Source organism: Rhinichthys klamathensis, unplaced genomic scaffold (assembly GCF_029890125.1).
Source record: "Rhinichthys klamathensis goyatoka isolate OS25496 unplaced genomic scaffold, OSU_Roscu_1.1 h1tg000042l_1, whole genome shotgun sequence".
In the NCBI taxonomy this organism is placed as follows: Eukaryota; Metazoa; Chordata; class Actinopteri; order Cypriniformes; family Leuciscidae; genus Rhinichthys; species Rhinichthys klamathensis.
The window spans coordinates 3,009,869-3,035,021 of record NW_026606589.1 but is presented as its reverse complement, the minus strand read 5'-3'; the positions used below and the strand labels follow the sequence as shown (position 1 = coordinate 3,035,021).

The following is a 25,153-nucleotide window of genomic DNA, read 5'->3' as shown; positions in this document are numbered from 1 at the left end:
CTGAGGCAGACCGTCAGAATAGATTATCATCATCGGTCCGGGTCATTGGGCCTGATGTTATGGACTAAGGGGGAAAGAGGAAAAGGAGGGTGTGCACAGGGAAGGAGGCAATTACCTGTCTCTGCTCGTGCCAGGATGTTCACGTCTGGCCTGAGCTACTTCCCTGACACCCTGCTTCTTCCTCCTGGACCGTCAGAATAGATTATCATCATCGGTCCGGCTCATTGGGCCTGATGTTATGGACTAAGGGGGAAAGAGGAAAAGGAGGGTGTGCACAGGGAAGGAGGCAATTACCTGTCTCTGCTCGTGCCAGGATGTTCACGTCTGGCCTGAGCTACTTCCCTGACACCCTGCTTCTTCCTCCTGGACTCGTGCCGCCTCAATGACCTACTTCTGCCAGGAGGAGGGGCACGAGTGGCGACTGAGTCCTACTGGCCCTGTCTACGATCCTCGGAATGAGACTGTCTGGGTGTTGGCCTGGACCGGCGCGATATACAAGATCTATATGCCACTGAGAGTGCCTTCGCCTCCCTGAACTTTCCGACCACCGTCTCATCGGAGGTCCCGAAAAGCTCAGAGGGCGAAACTGGGGCATCTAGGAGAAAAGTTTTCTCTTTCTCCCCGATCCCTGCCATGTTCACCCACAGATGCCTCTCCGTGGCCACCATGGCCGCCAACAATTGTCCGATCGCGGCGGCTGTCTTTTTGGTGGCCCGGAGAGCCAGGTCTGTGGTGCGGCGCGACTCAGCCACCGCGTCTGGGGTTAGACCCTGCCCCTGGTCCAGGTCCCTCAGCACGTCAGCCTGGGAACGCCTGCAACACAGCCATCGTGTGCAGCGCAGCACCAGACCTGCCGCCGCGTATGCCCTGCCATTCAGACGAGATGTGGTCTGGAGTGGTCTAGATGGCAGGGTTGGAGCTCTTAGTGTCGATGTCTACCCTTGCGACAGATAGCTTGCAAATGTCTCCTCAATGGGAGGCATCGACACATACCCGTGCTCTCGCATTCCCTCCGCATTCGAGTAATTAGAATGTTGGAAACGGTGAATGCGAGAGGAGTACGGGTTCTTCCATGCCTTCACAACCTCAGCGTGGAGGTCGGGAAAGAATGGAAGGCTCACCGGGGCTGGTGGGGTGTGGCCAGAGAGAAAGCGCTCGTCAAGCCTTCCACGAGCGGCTTCCCCTCTGACGCGCTGCCATGGCAACTCAAGCCTAGTGGTGGCGCGCTCCATCACCTCCACCAGCTCTGCATAAGCGAGGCAGGTGGGCTGGGCAGGTTCAGCCTTTCAGTATCTTCACGTGCTTCAGCCCCATCCTGCTCATCCAGGCTCGAAGCCAATAGAGCACTGGCTGTTGGACCAGAGGATGATTCAGAAAGCGCATCCCCGCCCAACAGCACGTTCTCGTCACCCTCCGACGAGTTTGAGAGATTCACTCCTCTCTCAAACTCATCGGGGAGCTCCCTCTGAGATCCCCACGATCTGAGTCTCCTCTCGGCCTCGGCATGAGCGGGACCCGAACCACGGGGCAAAGATGACTGTCCTTCTTCCCTCGAGAAAAAAGACAGACGAGACCGGAGCTTTCTTATTGAAAAACGCTCACAGTCCACGCACTCTGTCCCCTCGAGAACAGAGCGCGCATGCTCTTCACCCTGACAAAGCACGCAAAGGTTGTGAGTGTCACCAGGTGTGAGAAACCTCTCACACGGGTTGGCACATTTCCTAAAGCGCTTGTTTGCCATATTATCGTTTAACTCACAGTGCAGTGAAAGAGGATGGCATGTTCTCTAGGCGCCCCTTTTATACTTCCTGGTTGCGCTAGAGCATGACGTCATGGCTGACGCCGGCCAACAAGGTTGTCGTGATTATACAGTGTTTCAGTCATCAGACACGCTGAATCGTTTCCCCTAGCGCTTTGACGCAGTGCAACTTCCCTTTCGAAAGGGAACTGTGATGTCTTCGTCCAGCTCAGTTCAGTTATCATTCAATAGTGTAAAGTCAAATCAATAATACAGTTGAATATAAACTATATTACTTCTTATTAACTATTTACAACCTCTCACTCAATAGTCTTGAAACTGTTTCTGATACTGTTTTAGCCTGGTTTAGATCTTATCTCTCTGATCGCTGCCCGTTTGCCAGAGTGGTTTCAGGTCTGAGATTGCCTCTGACCCTATTGGTGTCCCTCAGGGTTCAATTTCAGGCCCCTTACTTTTTAGCATTTAGATATCCCCTCTTGGATTGTTCTTAAGATCATTCAGGCTTAATTATCACTTCTATGCAAACGATTCTAAGATGTATATCCACTCAAAGCCTGGTGGCTGTAAAATGTGGATTTTTTAGATAAAAACATGGATGACCCAAAATCTTAATAGTGAAAAGACTGAGGTTTTGCTCATTGTCTCTCCTCATCAGCTTCGGTAAGCTGGTAATTTGTGCTCCTGCCAAGCTGGTCTTTTGGCTGTTCCACAGACACGTTTGCAATCTCTAGGGGACAGGGCTTTCTCATCCTATGCTCATAGACTCTGGAACACACTTTATTCTCATATTAGAGATTTACAGAATTTGTGCATTTTTAAATCTCATCTAAAAACACATTCTTTGTATTTGTATCTGTTTTATTGTGTAAATTGCCTTGAGAATCTGCTCTAAAGGTGCTATATAAAATAAAGGTTATTGTTATAGTATACTCTACAGTGATGTCACTGATGTTTCTCCTCCTATCACAGGCCAAGCCAAGGCTGCAGAGAGGAGGAAGCTCAGCCTCTTTACACAACAGCCTAATGAGGAACAGCATCTTTCAGCTGATGATCCACACACTTGACCCTCTCAGTGAAGGTAAAACACACACACACACACACACACACACACACACACACACACACACACACACACACACACACACACACACACACACACACACACACACACTATCTACTACATTAATTAAAAACAGAATCATGCTCTGAATTGCAGAATTATTTAAACAAGTGATTACTTTTAAATGTTACATTTAAAAAATGGAAAAAAAATAAAGCCTATTTTGTGCATGGAGAGATTTTCATGATAATTAAGCACATGATAGATAGATAGATAGATAGATAGATAGATAGATAGATAGATAGATAGATAGATAGATAGATAGATAGATAGATAGATAGATAGATAGATAGATAGTAGGGGTGTAACGATATTTGAACCGAACCGAAAAACCGCGATACAGAACCCACGATTCAAATCGCGATACTCTCATGGCGTACCGAACACGCCCCGCCCCTGCCCCCTGCTACCTCGCCCCCGACCCCGCTCAGCCCAGCTCATTGGACATTATGTCTTATGTGTACACAACGAATTCAGTTTTGTAGCCTACAACCACCATTAACACCAAATAGCAAGCTCCGTGTTTTGTTACTTTTGATAATAATCAAGGTGTAATCTTTCAAATTCGGACTATTTGATCACGAAATTCAAACAATAAATGGTGTTTTGGCGCTCTTTAATGTGGCATGACAGATCACTGTACTAGCTCTTCATTCAAGCGGCAGCGCGGAGCGCGAGTAAACGCGATCATCTCTTCCTCAGTTACAGAATAAACATGAATGGACACCTGAAGGTATGTTGACAGATACAGTATACTTACTGAAAGGCATCATAACTCGTGTAATCGCTCAATCAGTGTTTCAGCAGCGGAAAGACGTCAATAAAACAGCATAGCTTGTCACTAGCATTATGCAGAAGTCATCCAGTGTCCACAACTTGTTGGTTCCTAGAGAAATGAACTCTTGCACTAAATAAATGCACTATATTAGCCTATATATTGTATTTTACTTAACCTGTTAATGATATCTTGATTATTTAATGTAGGCCTATGTTTAAAATATCTTTCATGAAAATGACAGCAACTGTGTAAATGAGTATATTTCAATAACAAATTAGAGTAAAACATAAGTTAATACAAAAACTGCCTTATGTTCAGTTTACATGTTTTCATACAATGTGTTGGGTGTTGATTATTATATCTAAAAAATAAATAGCATCTGAATTTAGGCTAAAAGTCTAGGCGCTGTTGTTAACCTTTAATGTTTTAGTAATGTGCGGCTCCCTATATAGTTTACAGCATTTGCAGATTTTTTTTAATCCTTGCGAAACGCTTAATTGTAATTTAATTCATTTAAAGACAAAGACACAATTTTTTCATTAAACCACTGTTTAGAAAAAAACTAAAAAAGCAATTTTAGCTTTCTAAACCGAACCGAGACGTCAAAGCCGTGGGAAAACTGAACCGTCAGTTTTGTGTAGGCCTATCGTTATAGACACCCCTAATAGATAGATAGATAGATTCTAATTGTATTTTTATCATTTCTATCATGAGAAAATGGGGGTGAGAATTTCCTGTTTTTTTCTATTCTGCTATTTATTTGAAATGCGTTTCATTTCACACCATTTCTCCTTTCATCTGATACACAAGTTGCTATCAGTTTTATTGTAATAATGAGGAGATGTATTCCTCCATATGTTTCCCTACTGTGAGAGCTGGTAATGTGATTTGTGACAGATATTTTTGTGGACTGTGTGTCATGGTTTGATGAAGTGCAGTAGTGTTACTGTTTGGCTTGGTGTGTCTGCTGATTTTGATGAGAGAAATTAAAGAAAAATGTAAAGAAAATGTATAGAACTTTCATGTTACATAGGTATTTTATTATGTAGTGTAAAGGTGTGGTCACATTAGCAAAATGTTGTCCATTGTCAATAGTGTAGCGGTTTTATGTAGCAAAGTAGATGTGTTGCCGTGGAGGCGATTGTATCATTGAAATACTATTATAGTTTATCAGTAATATTTAAAATTAGTTTGTTTTCATTTACATTTCAGTTAAAGTTTTTGTAATTTTTATTAGCTTTTTTTTATATTTTATACTTTTTTCTTTAATTTCATTGATTTCAGATTTAGTTATTTTAGTACATCAATTTCAACTAAAAGAAAATTAGAAGAGTTGCTTTGGCAACTAAGTGAAATAAAACAAGTTTAAGGTTTTTAATATTTTATTTCAGTTAAAGTTTATTTTATTTCAAGTAATAAAAGTTTTTTTTATGGTTTTAGTTGTATTTAACTATCATAACCCTGTGCATTCACCTGTGTGATGTCAAGTTTGCAGCAGTATTAAGCAAGTATTTTTTGCATCTTGGTTTCAATAAATGCTCGTTTACATTTGTAAGTTACAAGTTCTGAAATTTACAGTATGTTTAGTGTGATAATATCATTTTTAATTTTATACAATGCATGTCATAACTTGTATGCCAGAAAATAACTGTTAACAGAGAAAAATGCAGAAAAATGGCCACAAAAATGACACCAGTATCGCCTAACCAGAATGCACCTAACACATTGTTCGCATGTTTTCACATTCACACATGGGTTAGGCTGATAAATCACAGCGTTTGAGTTTTAAATCTCACGCTGGTAAATCTGCTGTTGCTAATGCATTCACAAAATTGTCAGCTTTTGTCATTCTAATATATCCATTGTAAATTATGTGTCCTGAAGTAAAGCCAGCTATAAAGTGATTGTTCACCCAAAGATGAAAATTGTCAAAGTCGATGCAATCCAATGTTGTTTTGGACCCCATTTCATTGTTTTGACCATAGACTGGCAAATTTGCTACATGCTTATGTAGGTATGTAACAGTAAAGGAGACTGAATTGCTGACAACACGTTTCATGCAGTTCTGTATCGATTCTTTCTTTTAGGAGTCAATAACTTTATTTGTCTTGCACTTTGATCTTTAAAACGTTGCAGGCATTTTACATTCACAAGCATACTGCATTAAAGGTAATATAAAAAATAAAAAAACATAACAGGCCCCTTAAAAAATAAGTTAAAGAAATCGTATAGTTGGCTTCAACAAAAGCGTATACAATTGAATAACAACTCGTAGCTCACAGCAGGTTTGTCTTTAAAAGTTATCGTTAATTTTTTTTTTCTTTTTGGAGAAAATTAATGTTTTTACTTCCAGAACCAGAACTGTTACACTCAATAAGTTGGTGGCATTAGGGGGAGGGGCATTCTCATTTTAGAAAATATTTTGATTGTACCAAATGAGTGAGTGCAGGTTGAGTCATCAATATTTTTGGTCAGATTAATGCTTCATCAATATCTGTTTTGAGTACACTTTCATGTGGATGAGCTCAAATCTAAAAGACGAACTAAAAGCCACAGAACTGATATTTTGATTTAATAGGGTCTTTAAAAGCTTTCGGCTCTTAAATGAAACATTACATTTTAAAAATATCAATTACTTTTTTTAAATTTTTATGGGGATTTTAATAGTACGACATCTCATCTTTTTATTCACTACATGGCTTTGCACTAGAGCTAATTACTGTTTTTCCTGCTTATTTTCTTTTTCATCTCTTTCTCTGTCTCACTCTCTCTCTCTTTCTGTTTTTCTCTGTCTGCGGTTTCCTCAGAATTTGCTGACTCTGGTGAGTTATTCTCTAAATCTCATTGTCATCACAGTCACAGCTGACCACCTACGTCACCCCAAAAACACACACAAACACGTGTCCCTGATTGTGCCTGCTGTCTGTAGTGCTGTTTATTCAATTTCCTCTCAGTATTCAGAGATGAATACTAGATACTGTTTGTTTCTTTAAAGTTTCCATGTGTGTTTTTGCTTGCTAGAGCTCCATTTCTTGTAACCCATAACCTTAATATCTCCATAACCCCATAGCAAAATGGACACATTTTGTGTTTCTCATTGACATATGTGTGTATGAATAATGACTTTTAACTGTTAATAATTCACAACGACCATTACTGTTATTATATGCATTTTTCTAGACGCATAAACAAAAACCCAGATGATTCGTTTTATTTTTGATTTTTGATTTTTTTTTCACCCTAGCCCTGTGTTTACAGTTTCTCCTTGTTTTTTTAAGTTACTGTAATCTAATTATTATTTAAAAAGTAGTCTTACAGATTATTATTAAATTAGTCAAATTACAGTTACCCACTTTATGAAACATTAAAGTGGTTACATTAAACCTGGGTTACGCATATTTCTCACACAGGCAGAGACGCAAAAAAAGCAAGAAGTGTCTTTTTTGTTTCACATTTATTTATTTATATAGCACTTTTCGCAATACACATTGTTATATGCAAGGCAGCTTTTTCATTAAATCATAATGTTAATGTTTATAATATTTTAATGCCTTATAGTTGCATTTAGCAGATTAGAGCTGTGCTATAATATAGTTTAAAATTTGTGATGATATAAACAAATAGTAGAGATTTGCTATATATCGCCCTACGTGAGTATACTGTATGTATGTAAATACATTTGGATATAATCATATATATCTCACTTAATATTTTGTAATGTGTTGTGTATGTTTCATGTCTCTGCCTGTGAGAATTAAAAAGAGACTTTAAGAAAACGTCCCGGGTTACGAATGTAACCATGGTTCCTTAGAAGGGGAACAAGACACTGCGTCCTAGGATGCTTTGGGGAATGCCTCAGTGTGACCAGTGTCTGAAGCATGCGTCTAAACATGATAATAACATTGGCTGGCAACAGTCGTCACTACCGGTGCGGCCAGAGTATAAAAGGACGCCTGTAGAACACGTTAACAAATTCTTTTGTCTGAAGGAGATGTCGTCAGCCATTCCCAAAGCATGGCAACAGGATGTAGCGTCTCGTTCCCCTTTTTCAGGGAACCACGGTTACATCCGTAACCCGAGACGTTGCCTTACTAATGGGAGCTTGCACTGCGTCCTAAGATGCTTTGGGGAACAAATACCTACTCCGCCATGCTGAAGGAATGAATGCAGTAACAGCTGACATAAAGTCAATGGCTCCACGGAGCTAGCTCCGGAGTCACAATTCCCTGTCCTAGATGGTACGCGCACCAGCGGCTATCTTGAGAGCTCATGGCCTGGTATTCTTCTGAATACCTTCAAGGGAATATGGCCAAGGATTAGGATTATCCTGCCTGTCACTTCAGGGGGCACTATACCCCTGATGAGTGGAGGTCACAGGAAAACCACTCTCAAAACAAGAGACCTAGCAACACTCTAAAAAAATATCAAGAAGGCTCGCAGAGAGCCAACGACCTGGTATAGTATCTGAGGGGAGCTCTACGAATGGAGGCCTCAGCAGGAATACTCTCTAAAATTAGAGGAGACCTAACTATGTTCTACACCAAGAATTGCTTACCAAGGAGGCTCACAAAAGAGCCTGACAACTCAATACTCAACTCAACTCAATGCTATCCAGGCGGAGCTCTGGGGCCGTAGGCCTCGGCAAGAAGACTCTCTAAAGCAAGAGGAAGCCTATCACTTCCCACCTTGAAGACAGTTATCAAGGGAGGGTCAAAAAGAACTTACAACCCAGTCCACTGCCTCCACGGAGCTCTCAGAGGAAAGACTTCAGCATAACGACCCCCCATAGCGAGAGGAAGCCTAAGTACGCTCTACCCTAACACAGTGTCCTAACCAGACGCGATGCGATAAGATTCCAGTGACAAATAATTTGTCTATCCACACTAGACGCGACGCGGCTGTGAGATGCGTCGAAATCAATCAAAACCCACAGCCAATCAGAACAGCGTGTGGGTGGGCTCTTGCGGCAAGTGCACCGCACCAGAGAGTAATCTTGACGGCAATCGCAAGAAAATGGATAAGTAGGCTAAATAATCAAATTCACAAATATTACACCATTTAAACATTATTCAAATACATAGGCTACTGAGTTACTAAAACAATCTTTGTCAAATAATACACTTTTGTTTGTTCACAGTTTGAACATTCTTGTTTCCATTAGTTTAATTTCAAGATCTGAGGTGAATTATCCATTGTTGCTTTTACAGCTATAAAGCTGGGAGCACTAAATGATATTCAAAGTCACATTGCATGCTTTAAACATTAAATAAAGCACATAAACAGTACCTGAGATTATCATTGACACACTTTGTGTTTGTTGTTCCAGCCGCGACGTCGCAGAAAAATATAAACCGTTTCTAAAATACAATCGTTGCGTGTCGCCGTCGCGGCTGGTTAGGACAAAAACTCTGATTAACATAGAGCCACACAACTTAGACATGTTATCTTATGCAGACCTCTGGGGAGCGGAGGTCTCAGCATGACGACTCTCTAAATCAAGAGCAAACCAAGGAGGCGCACAGAGAACCAAACGACCCGGTGTAGCCATCCAGAAGCTCAGAGCTCTAAGAATGGAGGCCTAACTACGCTCTAAGCTAAGGACTACTTACCAAGGAGGCTCACAAAAGAGCCTGGCAACTCGATACTGCTATCCAAGCAGAGCTCTGGGGAGCAGAGGCCTCAGCAGGATGACTCTGTAGAGCGTGAGGAAGCCTAACAACACTCCATCTTAAAGACAGTTCCACCAAGGAGGCTCACAGAGAGCCACACCACTCGATGTCACTGTCTAGCAGAATGATTTGGTCTCTAGACTCCAGCACTCTCAGAAGTGCTGTACAACTGGAAGGGTTTGTCCAAGGCGAACAGACCACTTCCTGTTGGTGTCCAGAGACCAGAAGGGCTCAGAGGGATCACAAGAAAGTATAAGGGGGCTAGGCAAAAGTGCTAGCCATGCCATTATAAATCCTCAACTCAGACTCCCGCAACAAAACCAATTCCATGATCTGAGTCTACAGCTTGTGAGGCAGCAACAGATACAACCACGTTCTGAGCCTCCACTCTGTGAGGAAAGAGACATTAACAAACACAATGTTCAGAGTTTTTGTCCAGCGAGACAGTAACATCTACGACGTAGAGACTACTTACTGTAGTCTCCATGCCAGAGAGACAAAAGTGGATTGACCAAGTTCTGAGTTTCTGGCCCAGAGAGGCAGAAGACACATGCACAGAGACATTTGCAACAAGGTTAAGCTCAGGAGAGCAAACCTTCACTTCAAGGTTCCTTGGTCTGTGTGTTCCAAATTTAGGACCTTCTGCACCTACTTAAGGGCCTTATCTGCGTGTTCCAGATTTTAGGACCCTTGGGTGCTCCAGGAGATCAGCATCCCACAGAGCATCATGTTCAAAGTTGTTAAAACATATTCCAGCTCTTTTCCCCCCTGCATTGTCACTCAGCACAATCAGTGGAAGACGTTACCGCCATCAGACTGCTCACTCGACCACATGGAACGTAAATATCACTTTACCAAACCACTTTCCAGAGACCTTTGGCATTGTTGTTTATTATCAGTATATGATTTTTCCATTAGAGGTAATATAGCTGATGCTAGTTAATAACAAATAATCTTTCATTTATTTGTTTGATGCATAATAAGGTTATTCACCTTATTAGTTTCAAAGGAACAACAGTTTATCTTTCCATACGATAACGTAACTCTTCCATAGCCACGCCCAACTTAATCACTTGTATCTTATGTGTCTTATACACTTTATTCCTTTATCATTCATGGTATTCATTTAGTAGTTGTGTTAGTTATTCTTGTTTATCTTTTGTTAATAAAATTTATATTATTAAACTTGTGTCTTCCTTGTAATGATAATACAGAAGAGGCTCTACAAGATAACAATCTCACCAATCTTTCAGATAAATCAGCTGACCAACTCCCTCCACTTTACATTAATGTGGTGAGCCCTTGGATGGGCGAAAGTAAAATCACTATATGAGAATCCTACTTTTAAAGGGTTAGTTCACCCAAAAATGAAAATTCGGTCAGTAATTACTCACCCTCATTTCGTTCCAAACCCGTAAGACCTTTGTTAATCTTTGTAACACAAATTAAGATATTTCTGATGAAATCCGAGAGCTTTCTGACCCCCCAATATACAGCAACGTCATAACCACTTTCAAGGCCCAGAAAGGTAGTGAAGACATCATTAAAGTAGTCCATGTGACTACAGTGGTTCAACCTTAATGTTATGAAGCTAAGAGAATACTTTTTGTGCGCAAAAAAAAACACTTTATTCAACAATTTATTTAGTCTGGGTTTCCCCATACTGCCTTCCCGCAGCGCGATTTTATTCACGCTGAAAGGCAGTATGGATACCATGGACCAAATTTTCGCCTCATTTAGGGAACCAATCACAGAACGGGGAGGGAGCAGCAAGACGATGACGCGTCTATGCGACACACCGAAGCAGTTTGTTTATACCTATGGATCAAACATGGCAGTAGACGCGAAGTTACCTTTCGATGCAGCCTTACGGCCGTTTCACACATAGGTTTCACACCGCAAGCGTGAGCGGCATTTGAGCAGCGCGTCAGCGTAACTACATCGTCACTGCAGCTGCAGACGCGCGAGAGTATTCACACTGGAAGCGTTTGTAGACAGTGTCACAGCAGCGGCTCCAAAGCTACATATCGTTAGCCTCATAGCATAATTGCTTAAGTCATTTTGTGTTTTTTCTTGTTTTCCAAAGACATTGAAATATGACTTCGGCATTATATATAAGCGAGCAATTTTTTACAAAGACAACTATACATTTGTTTTTAGAAGTTGGTCATTTTATAACATTGATAGTCTTGAAAGTTTGTAATGGGGAGGTGTACAACATTCGCATATAAGTTAAATGTAATACAACAAAACAACCCAGAAAATGGCTCCAATCTATTAGTTTCAGTCATACTTTCGATGTTTACAAGACCGCAACTCCGCGGATAAAAAACAAAACACACAAATAAACCACACACTCGGGTTTGATTTGGGTTGTGCTAGCCTGTAGCTGTCTGTGTGTTAACGTTACATGAACTAAAAGAACGTTTATATATAATATTTTCTGGCTAGTTTACTTTAGTTTTTTTTATTTATATAATACACAACTTTCACCCAAACTGAATAATTAAAAACAAGTTTTTACCGGGTAAATCTTCTATAAATATTTTAGAGTCTTTATTTTCTTTTATTTGCCTACTCAAGTTCTTGTTAAAACTCACTAGACATGCTAATTCTGTGCATTTTGGGCACTTTTTGTGTGAAATCACATTTATTTTTGTCCATCAAAAGTGTGCTTTCACTTTAATTTAGCGTGAGCAATGCAGCAAAAAACAGATTCGAAACCCCCGCTTCACTGCTGCTCACGCGCCGCTCCTGCTCGACGCTCACGCGCTGCTCCCGGTGTGAATGCACTCATTGCTTAAAGGGGTGATGAACTGAGAAATCAAATTTTCCTTGAGCTTTTGACATCTAAGAGGCCATCAAATTATAAGAATATCCTGTAAGTTTCAGAACTGAAAACGTCCTTGTTAGTCCAATAAAAGCTTTTATTGACACCAGGCTCAGCAAACGACTCGTTTTTCAAAGTGGGGAACTATGACGACAAAGAGGATAAAACACCACCCCCGCAGAAGAAGATCAACGCCTACTTCAACACGGCCGGTTTAGCCCCGCCCACCGATTCGCGCATTACACGAAACTCATTATAATATGCAAAACTGTTATCCACTCACAGCAGTGGGCGTTTACTTCCAACTCTTCAATGTGAGACGCCCATAAAAACCGAGCGTTTTTGAGCTAGGCTCAAAACTAGGGTAGAAAATAGCCTATTACTTATTCATTTTGATGTTTTTGAATGTAAAAACCAAGCGAACGTCATAAGTTGACCTCAGACAACAATATAAAACAATTTAAAAAGCCAGTTCATGACCCCTTTAACATGCACGCCGAAAAAAAATACGCGCCGCTCACGCATGCGGTGTGAAACGGCCGTTAGATACACGCCATCGTGTAGGCTACACATAAATCTCTGACCCATCGGCCATCATCGTCTCCCTCGTCTAATTTCTGTCGCTCTACATACGTCATCTGGTATAATCGAAACGATTGGCTATGAGCTACGTACAGGCGCATTTGATAGACATTCTTAGCACCCAATAAACGGCTCTGGGCATTCGTAAACCACGCCTCAAATACGAGAAAATGAACATGTGGTTCCCAGACCCAAGTCTCAACGAGAATTGGGTCTGGCATTAGCCAGGCTACAATTTATTCTCATCCCTGTCAGTCTTCGTGCTGTTCACGTGAGCACCACGATGCATGCGTGTGGTGCTCACGCAGGATCCAGCCAATACTGAACCGCCGTTCTGACGTAGAACCCGAAAGCGCTGCGCTGAGTTAACTACTTGTAAAGGGGCAGAGACTGACAGGGAAGAGAAGAAATTGTTGAATAAAGTTATTATTTTGTTTTTGTTTTATGCACACAAAAATATTCTCGTCGCTTCATAACATTAAGGTTGAACCACTTTAGTCACATGGACTATTTTAACGATGTCTTAACCACTTTCAAGGCCCAGAAAGGTAGTAATGACGTTGCTGATATCAAAAATATCTAAATTTGTGTTCCGAAAAATGAACAAAGGTCTTCCGGGTTTGGAACGACATGAGGGTGAGTAATTAATTACATCAATTTCATTTTTGGGTGAACTAACCCTTTAAGGATTCCACTTACACTCAACCATGAAGTTATTGCCTAAAGGGGAGCTAGCTGGGACCACTTGGAAACAAATATCTTTGTAGGATCTCAAGACCCTAGACACTCCCGAAGGTGCCTTACAACAAAGAAGGGTTTTCAAACTGGGGCGAAAAAAACTCTTCCTGTTGTGTTCTTGTGATCGAAAGAGCTCATCCCAGGGATTGGAGAACCCTGCTTTAAGACCTGACTCAGGGGAAGGGTTCTGCTCTTCAGTCAAACCAGAGGAAAAATGGGCTCCCTAGACACTCACGGAGGTCCCTACAACTAGGAAGGGTTCGCAAACAAGGGTGAAAAAAAAACAATTCCTGTTGTTTCGCCACCACCGAGCACTGCTATTGTGCAGGCCGCCAGCGGAGGGGGCAGATCTAAAAATAAAACCTGCCTGCACTCTCTCTGCATCTAATTCCACAGAATTAGGCCTTACACATTAGTAAGACCGGAAGGGGAAATAAATCGCATAAGACTCTCCCTTTGCTCTGCCCACCACCTCCGTGATCGAACCTGCCAGTTGAACCTGCTATGGCGGCCACGGGATCCGAACAGTGGTTGTCGGTGTGCTCTTCTCATCCCTCGAGAGAGAATAAACATCAAAGGAGCTTATCACAGCAACCATATCATAAAGAGTGCGGTCAACTCCCTCGAGAGCTAAACGTGCTTCGCTCAAATGCCAGAGTCTATCACTAATCAAGAATCACGGGTAGAACAGTCACAAACACATCACTACGAGTGCCTTCGACTCCCTCGAGAGCCGAAGGCGCTCGTGCAAACACTAACAACTATACCTCAGGTGAGAACAAAGTAAAAGCTTCTTACCTGTCTCTTTCAGTCAGTCTCGCGAAGGCAAAACAAAGAGCACCTTACAATGAGCGCATTCAGTTCCCAAACACATAACACATCCTTACCCAAACAAATTACACACAAGTCGTGTGTCCTCAAGTGTCATCTCTGATACGGAGGCACATACTTCCTGAAACGCTTGGCTGAGTGATCATCTTCACACATACATAAACAAACGGGTCCTGAAGACAAAAGACATTGTCGACGTGTTCTACAGATGACATTTTATACTCTGGTCACACCGGTAGTAACGTCATAGGCTGTCGCCGGCCAATGTTATTGTCGTGTTTAGACATGTTCTTCAGACACCAGTCATGCTGGAGGCATTACCCAAAGCGTCCTAGGATGCAGTGCGCTGCTGAAATATGCCAGAAGTGCATGGTGCGATTTTGGCTTTTGTGTTTGAGTAAAATCATTTAAAATTCGTTTAGCAAAAACAGTGTCAGTGAAATTTAAAATTTCTATTTGAAATAGGTCATACAGAATAAGGTATTGATATGTGCTTTTATAAGTACTAATAAACAGCCAATATCCTAGTAAAATGCATGCTAATAAGCAACTAGTTAATAGTGAGAATTGGACCCTAAACTAGTGTTACCAGACATTCTATCACTGAACTTTACACCATAGCAATCCATTTTTTTATGTAATTTTGTCAATCTGCCCGTGATTCTATACTGTCTGCAAGATATTTATTCATTTTGGTCTAAATATGACCATTTCCAAATGAGAAAGGAACCCATTTCATTGAATAACCCTGCTAGATTTGCTCAAAATTTAAACAATTTAAAGGCCAAATCAGTAGTTGAACATTATTAGTTGCTCATCTATACTTTCGATATCATTTCAAGATATTCAGTTCCACGTACGCATAATAGTATATTTGGGTTACACATATGAACTCTAGCAGTGTTGGGTATACTACATGACTAAGTAATTAATTACTGTAATTTAATTACTTTTCCCTCGAAAAAGTAAAGTAAGGGATTACTCTTCTGTAATTTATTTACAGTTTCTTATGATGTAATTGCTTAAAATACTCTATAGACTATAGAACAATTCTATATAAAACAATAGTAGATTTACGATCAAAATATAAATTAACGTTAAAATGTATGTTTTTAATGTAACCCTTTTCCTTTAAATTCTTTGGTCAGTTCAAGAATAATTTATGCAATTTTATATGATTTCTTTGAAAGAATTAAAAGAGCAGTTTCATGTCCATCCTTGCGTTGTTCAACTGGTCTATTCAACTGCACTATTTTGCTTCTATAAAACTGTTCATTTAAAACATGAATACATTTTAAATGGAAAAATGAAAAGAAAGATCCAAGAAGCGTGTTTTGAGCTTTTCGGTTGGTGAAATTTGTAGATAAAACAAAATTTCTGTTTAGCAACTAAACTAGAATAAAAAAATCATTAATTTATACGGCATCGTAAATACAGATATAGTCCAGGTAACTGATTGTGACATTGTAAGCTGACTGCTAAGTAGCTAGCTGTATATCAGATGACTATGTCTGCCGTCATGTCAACCAGGAAACAGAAAAATAAACACTGACTCTCCTGAAGTTACAATTGAACATTGACTTAATTAAATTTGAAAGTCATAAACTTTTACAGCAGTGAATTAGGATCCATTATAACTACGTTTTATCCATTAAGTTTTATATCTTGAATGCACATATCTAGAGATTAACAATGTAAAAAATCCAAACGTTTTTGCCACCTCATTGATAAGTACATTAAGAAAATTTTAAATGTTCTGAATATTGGACAATGAAACTGAAACATTGGCTAATATGGTGTTGGAGGTTTCACACCTATATGCGCAGCCAGGTGGCCAATATTCCTTCAGTAAGAGCAGAGTGTGAAGGTTGAATTAGCAGACCAATAGCACAGCTGTACATACGATATTGCAATCCACACAACATAATGGGCAACATATCAGAGTTCAAAAAAGGGAAAAATTGTTGGTGCACGTCTAACTGGCTCATCTGTGACCAGGACAGCAAGTAATGTCGGCATACCACCACAAAGGATGAACCCCATCCAACGGGAGTAACTGTCAATGCAAGAGGAAGCTGTCTAAAAAGGATGTCCATGTACTAAACCCGATTGAATGCAAAAAACATAAAACCACAGCTGTCCAACTAACTGCAGAATTAAATGCGCACCTCAACTCTCCTGTTTCCGCCAAAACTGCTCATCGGGAGCTCCACAGAGTCAATATTCATGGTCGGGCTGCTATTGCCAAACCTTTGGTCACTTGTGCCAATGCCAAATGTTGGGCTGTGGCCAATGTGAAACACGAACTGTTCTCTGATGAGTCTACCTTCACCTTCACTTCAGGAGTTACAGCGTGAAGAAGCCTCATAGAGTCTTAACACCCGGATGGTTGCGTGCCCAGAGTGAAGCATGGGGTGGATCAGTGATAGTTTGGGCTGACTGAGCTTGATGGGAGCATCAAGTAATGACCAAGGACTACTGAACCATTCTGGAGGACCATATGCACCTAATGGTTCAAACACCGTATCCTGAAGGGAGTGCTGTGTATCAGCATGATAATGCACAAATACACACAGCAAGACTTGTGACAGAATGGTTTGATGAACATGAAAGTGAAGTTGAACATCTCCCATGGCCTGCACAGTCACCAGATTTCCATATTTTTGAGCCACTTTGGGGAATTTTGGAGGAGCAAGTCCTCTACCAGCATCACATAGCCACTGGCCACTGTTCTCGAATAAGAATGGCTCAATACCCTCTGGCCACTATGAAGGACTTGTATCTGTCATTCCTAAGATGAATTGATGCAGCATTGACCTCAAAAGGAGGCCCTACACCAGAGCTTTTCAATTGACGGCCCGCGGGCCAGGTGTGGCCTGCCAATCATCCCCATCCCCAATCTCCCTCCTCCTCTTATCCTGGCGGTGCGGCTAAATTGGTTTAGATATGCACGTGGCCGCATTGGCGCCTGCAGCTGTATGGATATACGCACTGTGTGTACCATGAGTGCTCAGACTGACCTGAGAAACGTTTTCAGTTTCACGAGTTTACTTTGAACTTCGTAGCACGGCCCAGTGGATAACGGAACGCAAGCTTAAAGGAGTTGTGTTTACTCCCGGTCCCGGGCACTATTATTAAACAGCGTTGAGACATCTTGTGAGAAGCTGTTCAATTCGACACACCTCTCTGTTACAAACCAGAAATCACTTGATGATTAAACTATTTTTAAATCGGATGAAACAGCCTCAACATTCCCAACACGACTGATGAGGAAAATGGCAGAAACATTGTGCCATGAACGAAGTTAGAAGACTTTAAATCCCCTAATCACCACCCTTACAAACATTGACCATGAATGTACTGTAGTAATTTACCATGGTTTGGGCAGAAATGTGGAATATTTATATTGAATACTATGTTATAGTAATTTATATTGCATTAGATTTGGGTTTTATTGTCCCACAATTGTCCCTGCGACAAATTTATTTTGTTGTATGTTTTTTTTCTTACACAAAAAACACAAGCCATTGGGTCACTCGCAGCATCACATACAAGCTTGGAAAAACTGCACCTGTTTTATAAACACAGCGACACATCGTGATTGTGTTCATAATATATTTGTTTCGGTGGCTCAATGTGACGAGTATTCCTTATGTGTGCCTCACATGGAAGGATTACACACACACCCGCCAAATGAATTGATTAATTGCATAAGTTCATTAATTGATATTGAACACATTATAAATGACTACTGCCTGATTTTCCACATGCACACGTAATTCATCCCTCTTCATTACACACACACAGACTGAGCACTGCCACAGCTCTCACAACCTTTCACGCTCTTCAGAAATTACAAACCGTATATGCAGTGGTTTTGTCTGTGTGTGCATGTGTTTTTTTACTGTCTGACCTCTTGCACAGCAGTTTGCATTGATTATTGAGCTCGACCCCCATGCCGGACCAACAGTTTCTCTATTTTTGGAATGATCTGTCTGCTCCGTCAAACGGACATGCATGCATTCATAAAGACGCTGTTATCTGTCATACTGCCCTTCTACCTGATTGCACACGAACATGCACAGACATTCACCCATGCCAATAACAGTCTGATAGGTTATTTTACGTGACCTTTATTGTGTAACGTGAGCACACGCACACACTTGCATGCAGTCGCACACCCTTTCCCAGCCGAATCGATGTTAAAAGCTTTGTGCCGCTGGGATGACCGGTCAACAGCTGGAGAGGTCATTCTGCAAGGTCGCCAGACTCATCACTTAACGAAAACATGTTTACATCATCTGTGAAGATCTTATAGATAGGTTACAAAAATCTGAAACCATGTAGAAAATCTAAGATTTAAAATCTAACTTAAAGTCACCATGAAATCAAAATTAGGCAAGGCAAGGCAAGTTTATATAGCACATTTCATACACTATGGTTATTCAAAGTACACTTTGAAAAATAATTACGCTTCAAAAAAATGTATGTTAGCCTTACTGTTATAAGCTAGTGTCTCCAAAACAATGACACAAATCGTATTTAGAAGATATAAGCATTCAAAACGTATCTCTAATATAAATCATTTTATATATAATTTTAGTATTGCTGTCTCACATAGCCATACTTTTGTCTCTTTGTAAGTCTGGACTAGTTTGCAGCTTATTATTAACTTAGACAGGAAGAATGAGTCTGAAATAAATTACACCTCAATAATAGACTGCATGGACAAAAAACGTTTGGATGCGTAATATGAAATTCTGCTCATGGATATCCACTTTCCTTGCTATTGTGTACACAAACATTCAAAAGTTTGAGATCAGTACAATTTATTAAAAAAAAAAAAAACTTTTATTCAGCAAGGATGCATTAAATTAATCAAATGGGACAATAAAGACATGTATAATGTTAAAAAAGGTTTCAATTTAAAATACTGTTCTTTTGAACTTTCTATTCATCAAAGAATCCTGAAAGTTTCCAAAAAAACATGAAGCAGCACAATTGTTTTCAACATTGATAATAATATGAAATGTTTATTGAGTATCAAATCAGCATATATTAGAATTATTTCTAAAGGAGCTAGTGTAGCTCAAGCAAATCTCTAAATATCTTTCAAAGGCATGATTATACTAACTACTACATTTAATTAAAAAAAATTTGTTTTCAACAAACAAACAAAATTTTGTTTTCCCAGCAGACTTATAAAAACATATGCACCTTGACTCCCGCAGCAGTCAGACAATCTGATTAAACTTGCAATTTTTCTTCTTTTTGTTCAGTTTTTTTGCACTTATGCCTGTGAGATCGACATAGAGACAGATTTTGTTTTTAGCCACCTTACCTCGTCGTTCTCACTGACACTTATATGTGTGTGTGTGTGTGCATGTGTGTCTGTTTTTTGTGTGTGTGCTCGTCCACATGTGCAAGCGTGTATTTCCTTACCCTTGTCTCTGTCTATGATATTGTAGAGCTGGGGACTTATGGCAAGCTAAAATATTATCACTCAATGACCGAGGAAGGTAAGAATCTTTCTGTCAACCCTAATTTTTTCTCTCTTTCTGCTTCGCCTCTCTACCCATGATGCTATTTGTTCATATGAGTGTGAGAGAGAGTTTTCTTTTCCATTTTTTATTAGCCGTAGCCGAGATTTCACTAACATAAGTGCAAATCATGGTTTCCATTCTTAATTTAGTATAGTTTTGGTTTTTCATTGTTTGTTCTGAAAAAAAGATTTTGTTTGAAAGGGATTTATTTTTGTAATATAAATGCATGACAAAATGTGCAGGTAAACATGATCAGAAAACATTTGAAGTAAAACATTTAGAGTTATATATATTAACCCTGTAAAATCGAAACATTTTTGAACAGTTTATTGAACCATTAGACAAAATCTAAAAACATTTTTTGCAGACTTGTGTTTTTGTTGAGTATCATATTTGATACATCTGGCATTTATGGCTCATATGATAAACTGAGAATAGGGTGCTCAAACTAGAGGAGAAAAAAAAGCTAAATTTTTTCATTGGCCCCAACTGAGCAATGCAATTTGGTGCAGAAATTCTGATAACTTGTAATGTAAATCAATAAGATCTTCATAACAGTATAACAGACTACTTACATAAAACGCATATAAATATCAGTTATCACTGGATTATCTACCAATAATATGTCTATGTGAGATGATATTTAAATGCTTAGTTTTTATGATCAAAGCTCTCTAGTTTCAAACCATATAATGCAAAGCAATACAATGATTGAGAGATGAACAAATAAACGTTCCTCAAAAGCCTGATGGATCCTATTTGATACACACATTTGAACATGATTTAAAAAAAAAAGAAAAATAATTATTGACAATCAAGGTAAACCTAAGTTGCTTGAGTCCAGTAAATGTTCATGTTGAAATATTACTAACAATATACAAAAGTCAGTAAAGATGTCACAACAAAAGGACACGTGAACCACAACGTGAAGGTGGATGTTTTTACAATTAGACTAAAAGGCCTTTTACTTGCTAAAAAAAAACTGTAAAGTAGCAATCAATTGATAATTTAGTGTTTTCAATTTAAAGATATTTGCATATCAATTACAATACAAGGCTTTGTAGGGTTAACGACTACGTGAAATTAAAATTAGAATTTTGTGGCTTTAAGTCCACGTCTTCTAGCTTTGAGGTCAAGTATTAGTTTTGAGCACGCAACTAAATATTTACAGAACTAACCTATAGCAGATATACTCATTTAAAATACATAGTCTCTTTTTTTCAGGAAAACAGATGAAATATATCAATGATTCATCCAGTACTACACATTTCTGGCCAATCAAGTGCTCACCAGAATAAGAAGAACATTGATTAGGAACTGACTAACAAGTCATTTAAAAAAAATAGCTCCTTCCCAAACATCCTGTTTCAATAAATACGTCAATGCATGAAAGAAAACTAGGTTTGTTTAATTTGGGGTCTTTAAAAAATGCAATTATCAGAATAGTTGGTCGAATGTACACAAAGTTTTCCGATAAGAGAGCAGCATTACTCGTCACTGTCTGTGACTGCTCGGCAATCCGTGAGAGTCAGATAACGTGCCTGGCTGCATTCAGACACGCACAGAAATAGATGCTAAGAAACGTACGTCACGGTGTTGAGACGAAGAGGAGTGAGTCATTCTATAACTAGAGTTATGCAATACCAGCAGCGCAGGGATAATGCAATAATAACAGGTCCCCTCTCTCTCTCTCTCTCTCTCTCTCTCTCTCTCTCTCTCTCTCTCTCTCTCTCTCTCTCTCTCTCTCTCTCTCTCTCTCTCTCTCTCTCTCTCTCTCTCTCTCTCTCTCTCTCACGTCTCACTAATGCAATAATGTCAGTTCTTATACATCTGTTATGGCTGAATTGCTTAAGTCTCTTTGAGGATCCATAACATCTAAGGCAACAGAATGACAAATCACAGTGTGTGCGTGCGCGCGCTTGCGTGTGTGTGTGTGTATACACAGAGTTACAAAGTTCTAATTTTAGTTCCCTCCTCTGCACTAAACAGACTTTGATGTAATATTCAGGATGGGAAGGTACATGAGTCAATATTTTCTCTTTGACTCTATTTAGAGTAACTCTAGCATACTCTGCTTGTATTCAGAGTAACAACCATATATTATTAATGCAGATAATATATTTTTAAATGAATAAAAGGCCACTTAAGTGTACTTAAAGAGAGTAGGCTACATTTTCATGACTATGTTTCTTAAAGGGGTCCTATTATGCCCTTTTACGAAGTATTGTTTTTGTTTTTGGGGTGTAATTTGTTTTCATGCTTGATTGTTCAAAAAAACACATTTTTACAGCTCCTTTCTCCCCAGTCTGGTTGAACACGTCGTTTTCAAAGAAGCCCTTCCTTCCGAAATACGAAATGTGCTGTGATTGGTTAACTGACCCAGTGTGTTGTGATTGGCAGCGCTTAGCGTGTGTTCGGGAAAGGTCACGCCCCTTCATAACCGCTAACACTACTCAGATGTAAATATTAACGATGGTGCCAATTTCAAACCATTTCGAGCCCGATTCAGGCCCTGACAATACTAATGAACAAGAGGATGCTGAACGGATTTCAAGCACGGACTTTGCAAGCACAGATTTTACAGGACATTTCTAAATGGTCTGTTTTTTTTGTTTTTTGTTTTCTTATAGATACAATGTTATCCACCATTTAATCATATTTTCCGGAAAACTATCATAATACAAACAATAATCGATCACAAAATCATGGATCATTTTCCTAAGGGGTGGTGAACAGGCTTACAAAAGCAAGAGCTTATAAAAGCTAAAGTAAACACTACATAAATAATGTAATGTTAGCTAGCAAGCTAGCGGAGGCAAAGCGTAAGCCCTGTGTTTACATCATAGCTATAGCAACTACATAAAGCTTATAATTGGAACTGTTAATAGAAAAAACACAACTACAAATAATAAGACCTACTTACAAGTTGTGATCCATAAACAACAAATTGTCCCGACAAAATGGGAATGGCTACGTCTTTCAGGAGAAGCTTTTGTGCGTATAGCCTGCATTGTACTCTGTCTGTCTGCTGTTCTCCGTAAAATGTGGAAAAACAGAAAAATATTGAGGATAGAATGTTCAGGAACAGTGTTAAAAATACATCTAAGTTCCTCAGCCTTTGGACAACCTTTTTCCGGGGTGTAAATAAACAGCGACAACAACTCTTCCTCTTCTCTAAAGCAGCCCAACATGGCCTCACCCCATTTGTTGCGTGTTTCCGGGGGCAGGGTTTATGCAAATTTTAGAGTTGGTGATGTCAACAACCCGGGAAGAACCTTGTTGAAGTCCCTACCAGCCGTTTGTTATAGTCCTTAAAAAGCGATTTCTGTAATAGAAAATATCTCCTTTTGCATTGAACTTTGAGCGTTTTAACTTTGCAGATGTTGTTTATGCTCAAACAGCAACATTACACACTAACTAAAGGTAAAAAAATTCAATCATAATCAAGGACCCCTTTAACACACTTAAGTACGCTTATAAAGTGCACTATGTAAAAATGTCAAATGAAAGGTTTTAATTTAAAGTCATTGTTTTAATGATATTTTGTCATGCTGAAATAAGTATTTTAATGTATTGACTATCATACTAAAGAACATGTAAAGGACCTAACTATAATTTTAACTGCAGTGTGTTATTTGATATTACATTTAAAGTGAAAATTTATTAAATATACTAAATTGCAACTTCATCGTTACAAACATGCTAACTACAAATGTATTTAAATACATGATATACAATTTTCAATAAATGCATGCATTAAAGTTTATTTCAGCAGTACATTTTAACGATATTTCAAAGACAAGAGAAGTAATCATGAAATGTCATATAAAGATTTACTTAAGTCATACTTAAGTGGGTCATAAAACTAATTGCATTTAATAAAAATTTAATTTATAAAACATATGAATTTAATTTCAATTAACATGCAGTTCAATTCCCCAAAACATTACTTTCAGTTTGCACAAGTATTATTCTTTTAAAGTATATTATTTCTGTAATGCATTTTTATGTGTGCTAAAGCGTAATTCTTTTTCACAAGGTAATACTTGCCATGATTTTGAGAAACCCAATTAACCTAGCCTGGGAAAACCCAGACAACTTCTGGCAAATTTAGATTTGCTCTGAAAGTTAGTCTGGCAAAGAGCTCATTCAAGCCCATTTCCAATCCGTCGAAATCGCGGCACCAATCAGAAACGTTGGGGCGGGCTTTACACGATGACGACAGCGCTGGGATTTTAAAGCAGATTTTGTAGCCTACATTACAAAGATGGATGCCGCCGTCGAACATCACTCGTTCGAATCAGCTATCGCGTCTGTTTTAAGCGATTTGAACGTTTCCTTTTTGTTAAAAACCGAGCAAAGAACAACACTCGGAGATGTTTCTCCGCCGCTCTGCATACGTCCTCTCCTTCATCGCTCTGATTGGTTTTAGGTCTATCCGCGACGTCCGTTGGTGACGCCCCTCTGGAAATGATTTGTCTATGACGCTTTGCCAGACCATAACTCAGTTACAACTGAGAATGGTCTGGTTTTAACCAGGCTACAATTAACCTTCATTGTTTAGAGAAACTGGAGACGATGCTGACTAAAGAACACTAACAATACTTTAGAAAACCTTGCCCACCGCCTACATTACAAACTAGTCCTACTACACCACAAACAAACACTTAAACATAGTTCTAACAAACTTCAGCATAGACACTAAAATTCCAAAACCATGATATGTAGTTCACGTAACATACATGTGCATGTTGATTGGGGTCACAACACTGCCTTTTGATCGAGCCAGACAGCATAGTCTCTCTATCAGCCAATCAGAGCCAATGAATCCTCAGGAAGGTCAAAGACATTTAGTGATCAGGATGTTTTCCATTAGTAAACCAACCCTCCACACATTATGTCCACACATATGCTTCAACACAAGCTTAATCACATGCAGTTTCATTCATGCAAAGAATTAGACAGGAAAACACTGCTACTGTCTGTGTAGGATCGCCTGAGTTTTTACTTCCACATTGATGGATCCTGAAAAGGCTGTGCAACTGTATTGACGTTTTCTTCATGATTCTGGTACTGCTCTATCCACACTGTGTTATAGATTTTGCCTACAGTATAAGCAGATGTGTTTATTGTTCTTTTGGTTTGAAGGTTACATTAAAGTTCAAATGGTATTTTGACCTTTTTTCAAGCTACAAGTTACAAGATGCTGTGTTAGTAAATAATAGTCTGTTAAAGGGAGTTACTGTGCATGACATGTACTGGAGTCACTATATTCCCCATATACTGTCACAACATAAAAATAA

The 25,153-nt window shown here is 39.4% G+C and overlaps 1 protein-coding gene across 4 annotated transcripts in view; it reads left to right on the top strand.

Annotated features, from left to right (window-relative positions):
• Positions 1 to 25,153, top strand: part of LOC130082280 (sodium/potassium/calcium exchanger 2-like) — a 119,357-nt gene that overhangs the window by 60,500 nt on the left and 33,704 nt on the right. For 2 of the 4 annotated variants that reach the window (XM_056247082.1, XM_056247083.1), the window contains 3 exons: positions 2,729 to 2,837; positions 6,465 to 6,479; positions 19,776 to 19,826. In XM_056247082.1, the coding sequence (XP_056103057.1) occupies positions 2,729 to 2,837; positions 6,465 to 6,479; positions 19,776 to 19,826 (175 nt within the window). The remainder of the gene's footprint in view (positions 1 to 2,728; positions 2,838 to 6,464; positions 6,480 to 19,775; positions 19,827 to 25,153) is intronic. The other 2 variants (XM_056247084.1, XM_056247085.1) reach the window with 2 other exon arrangements.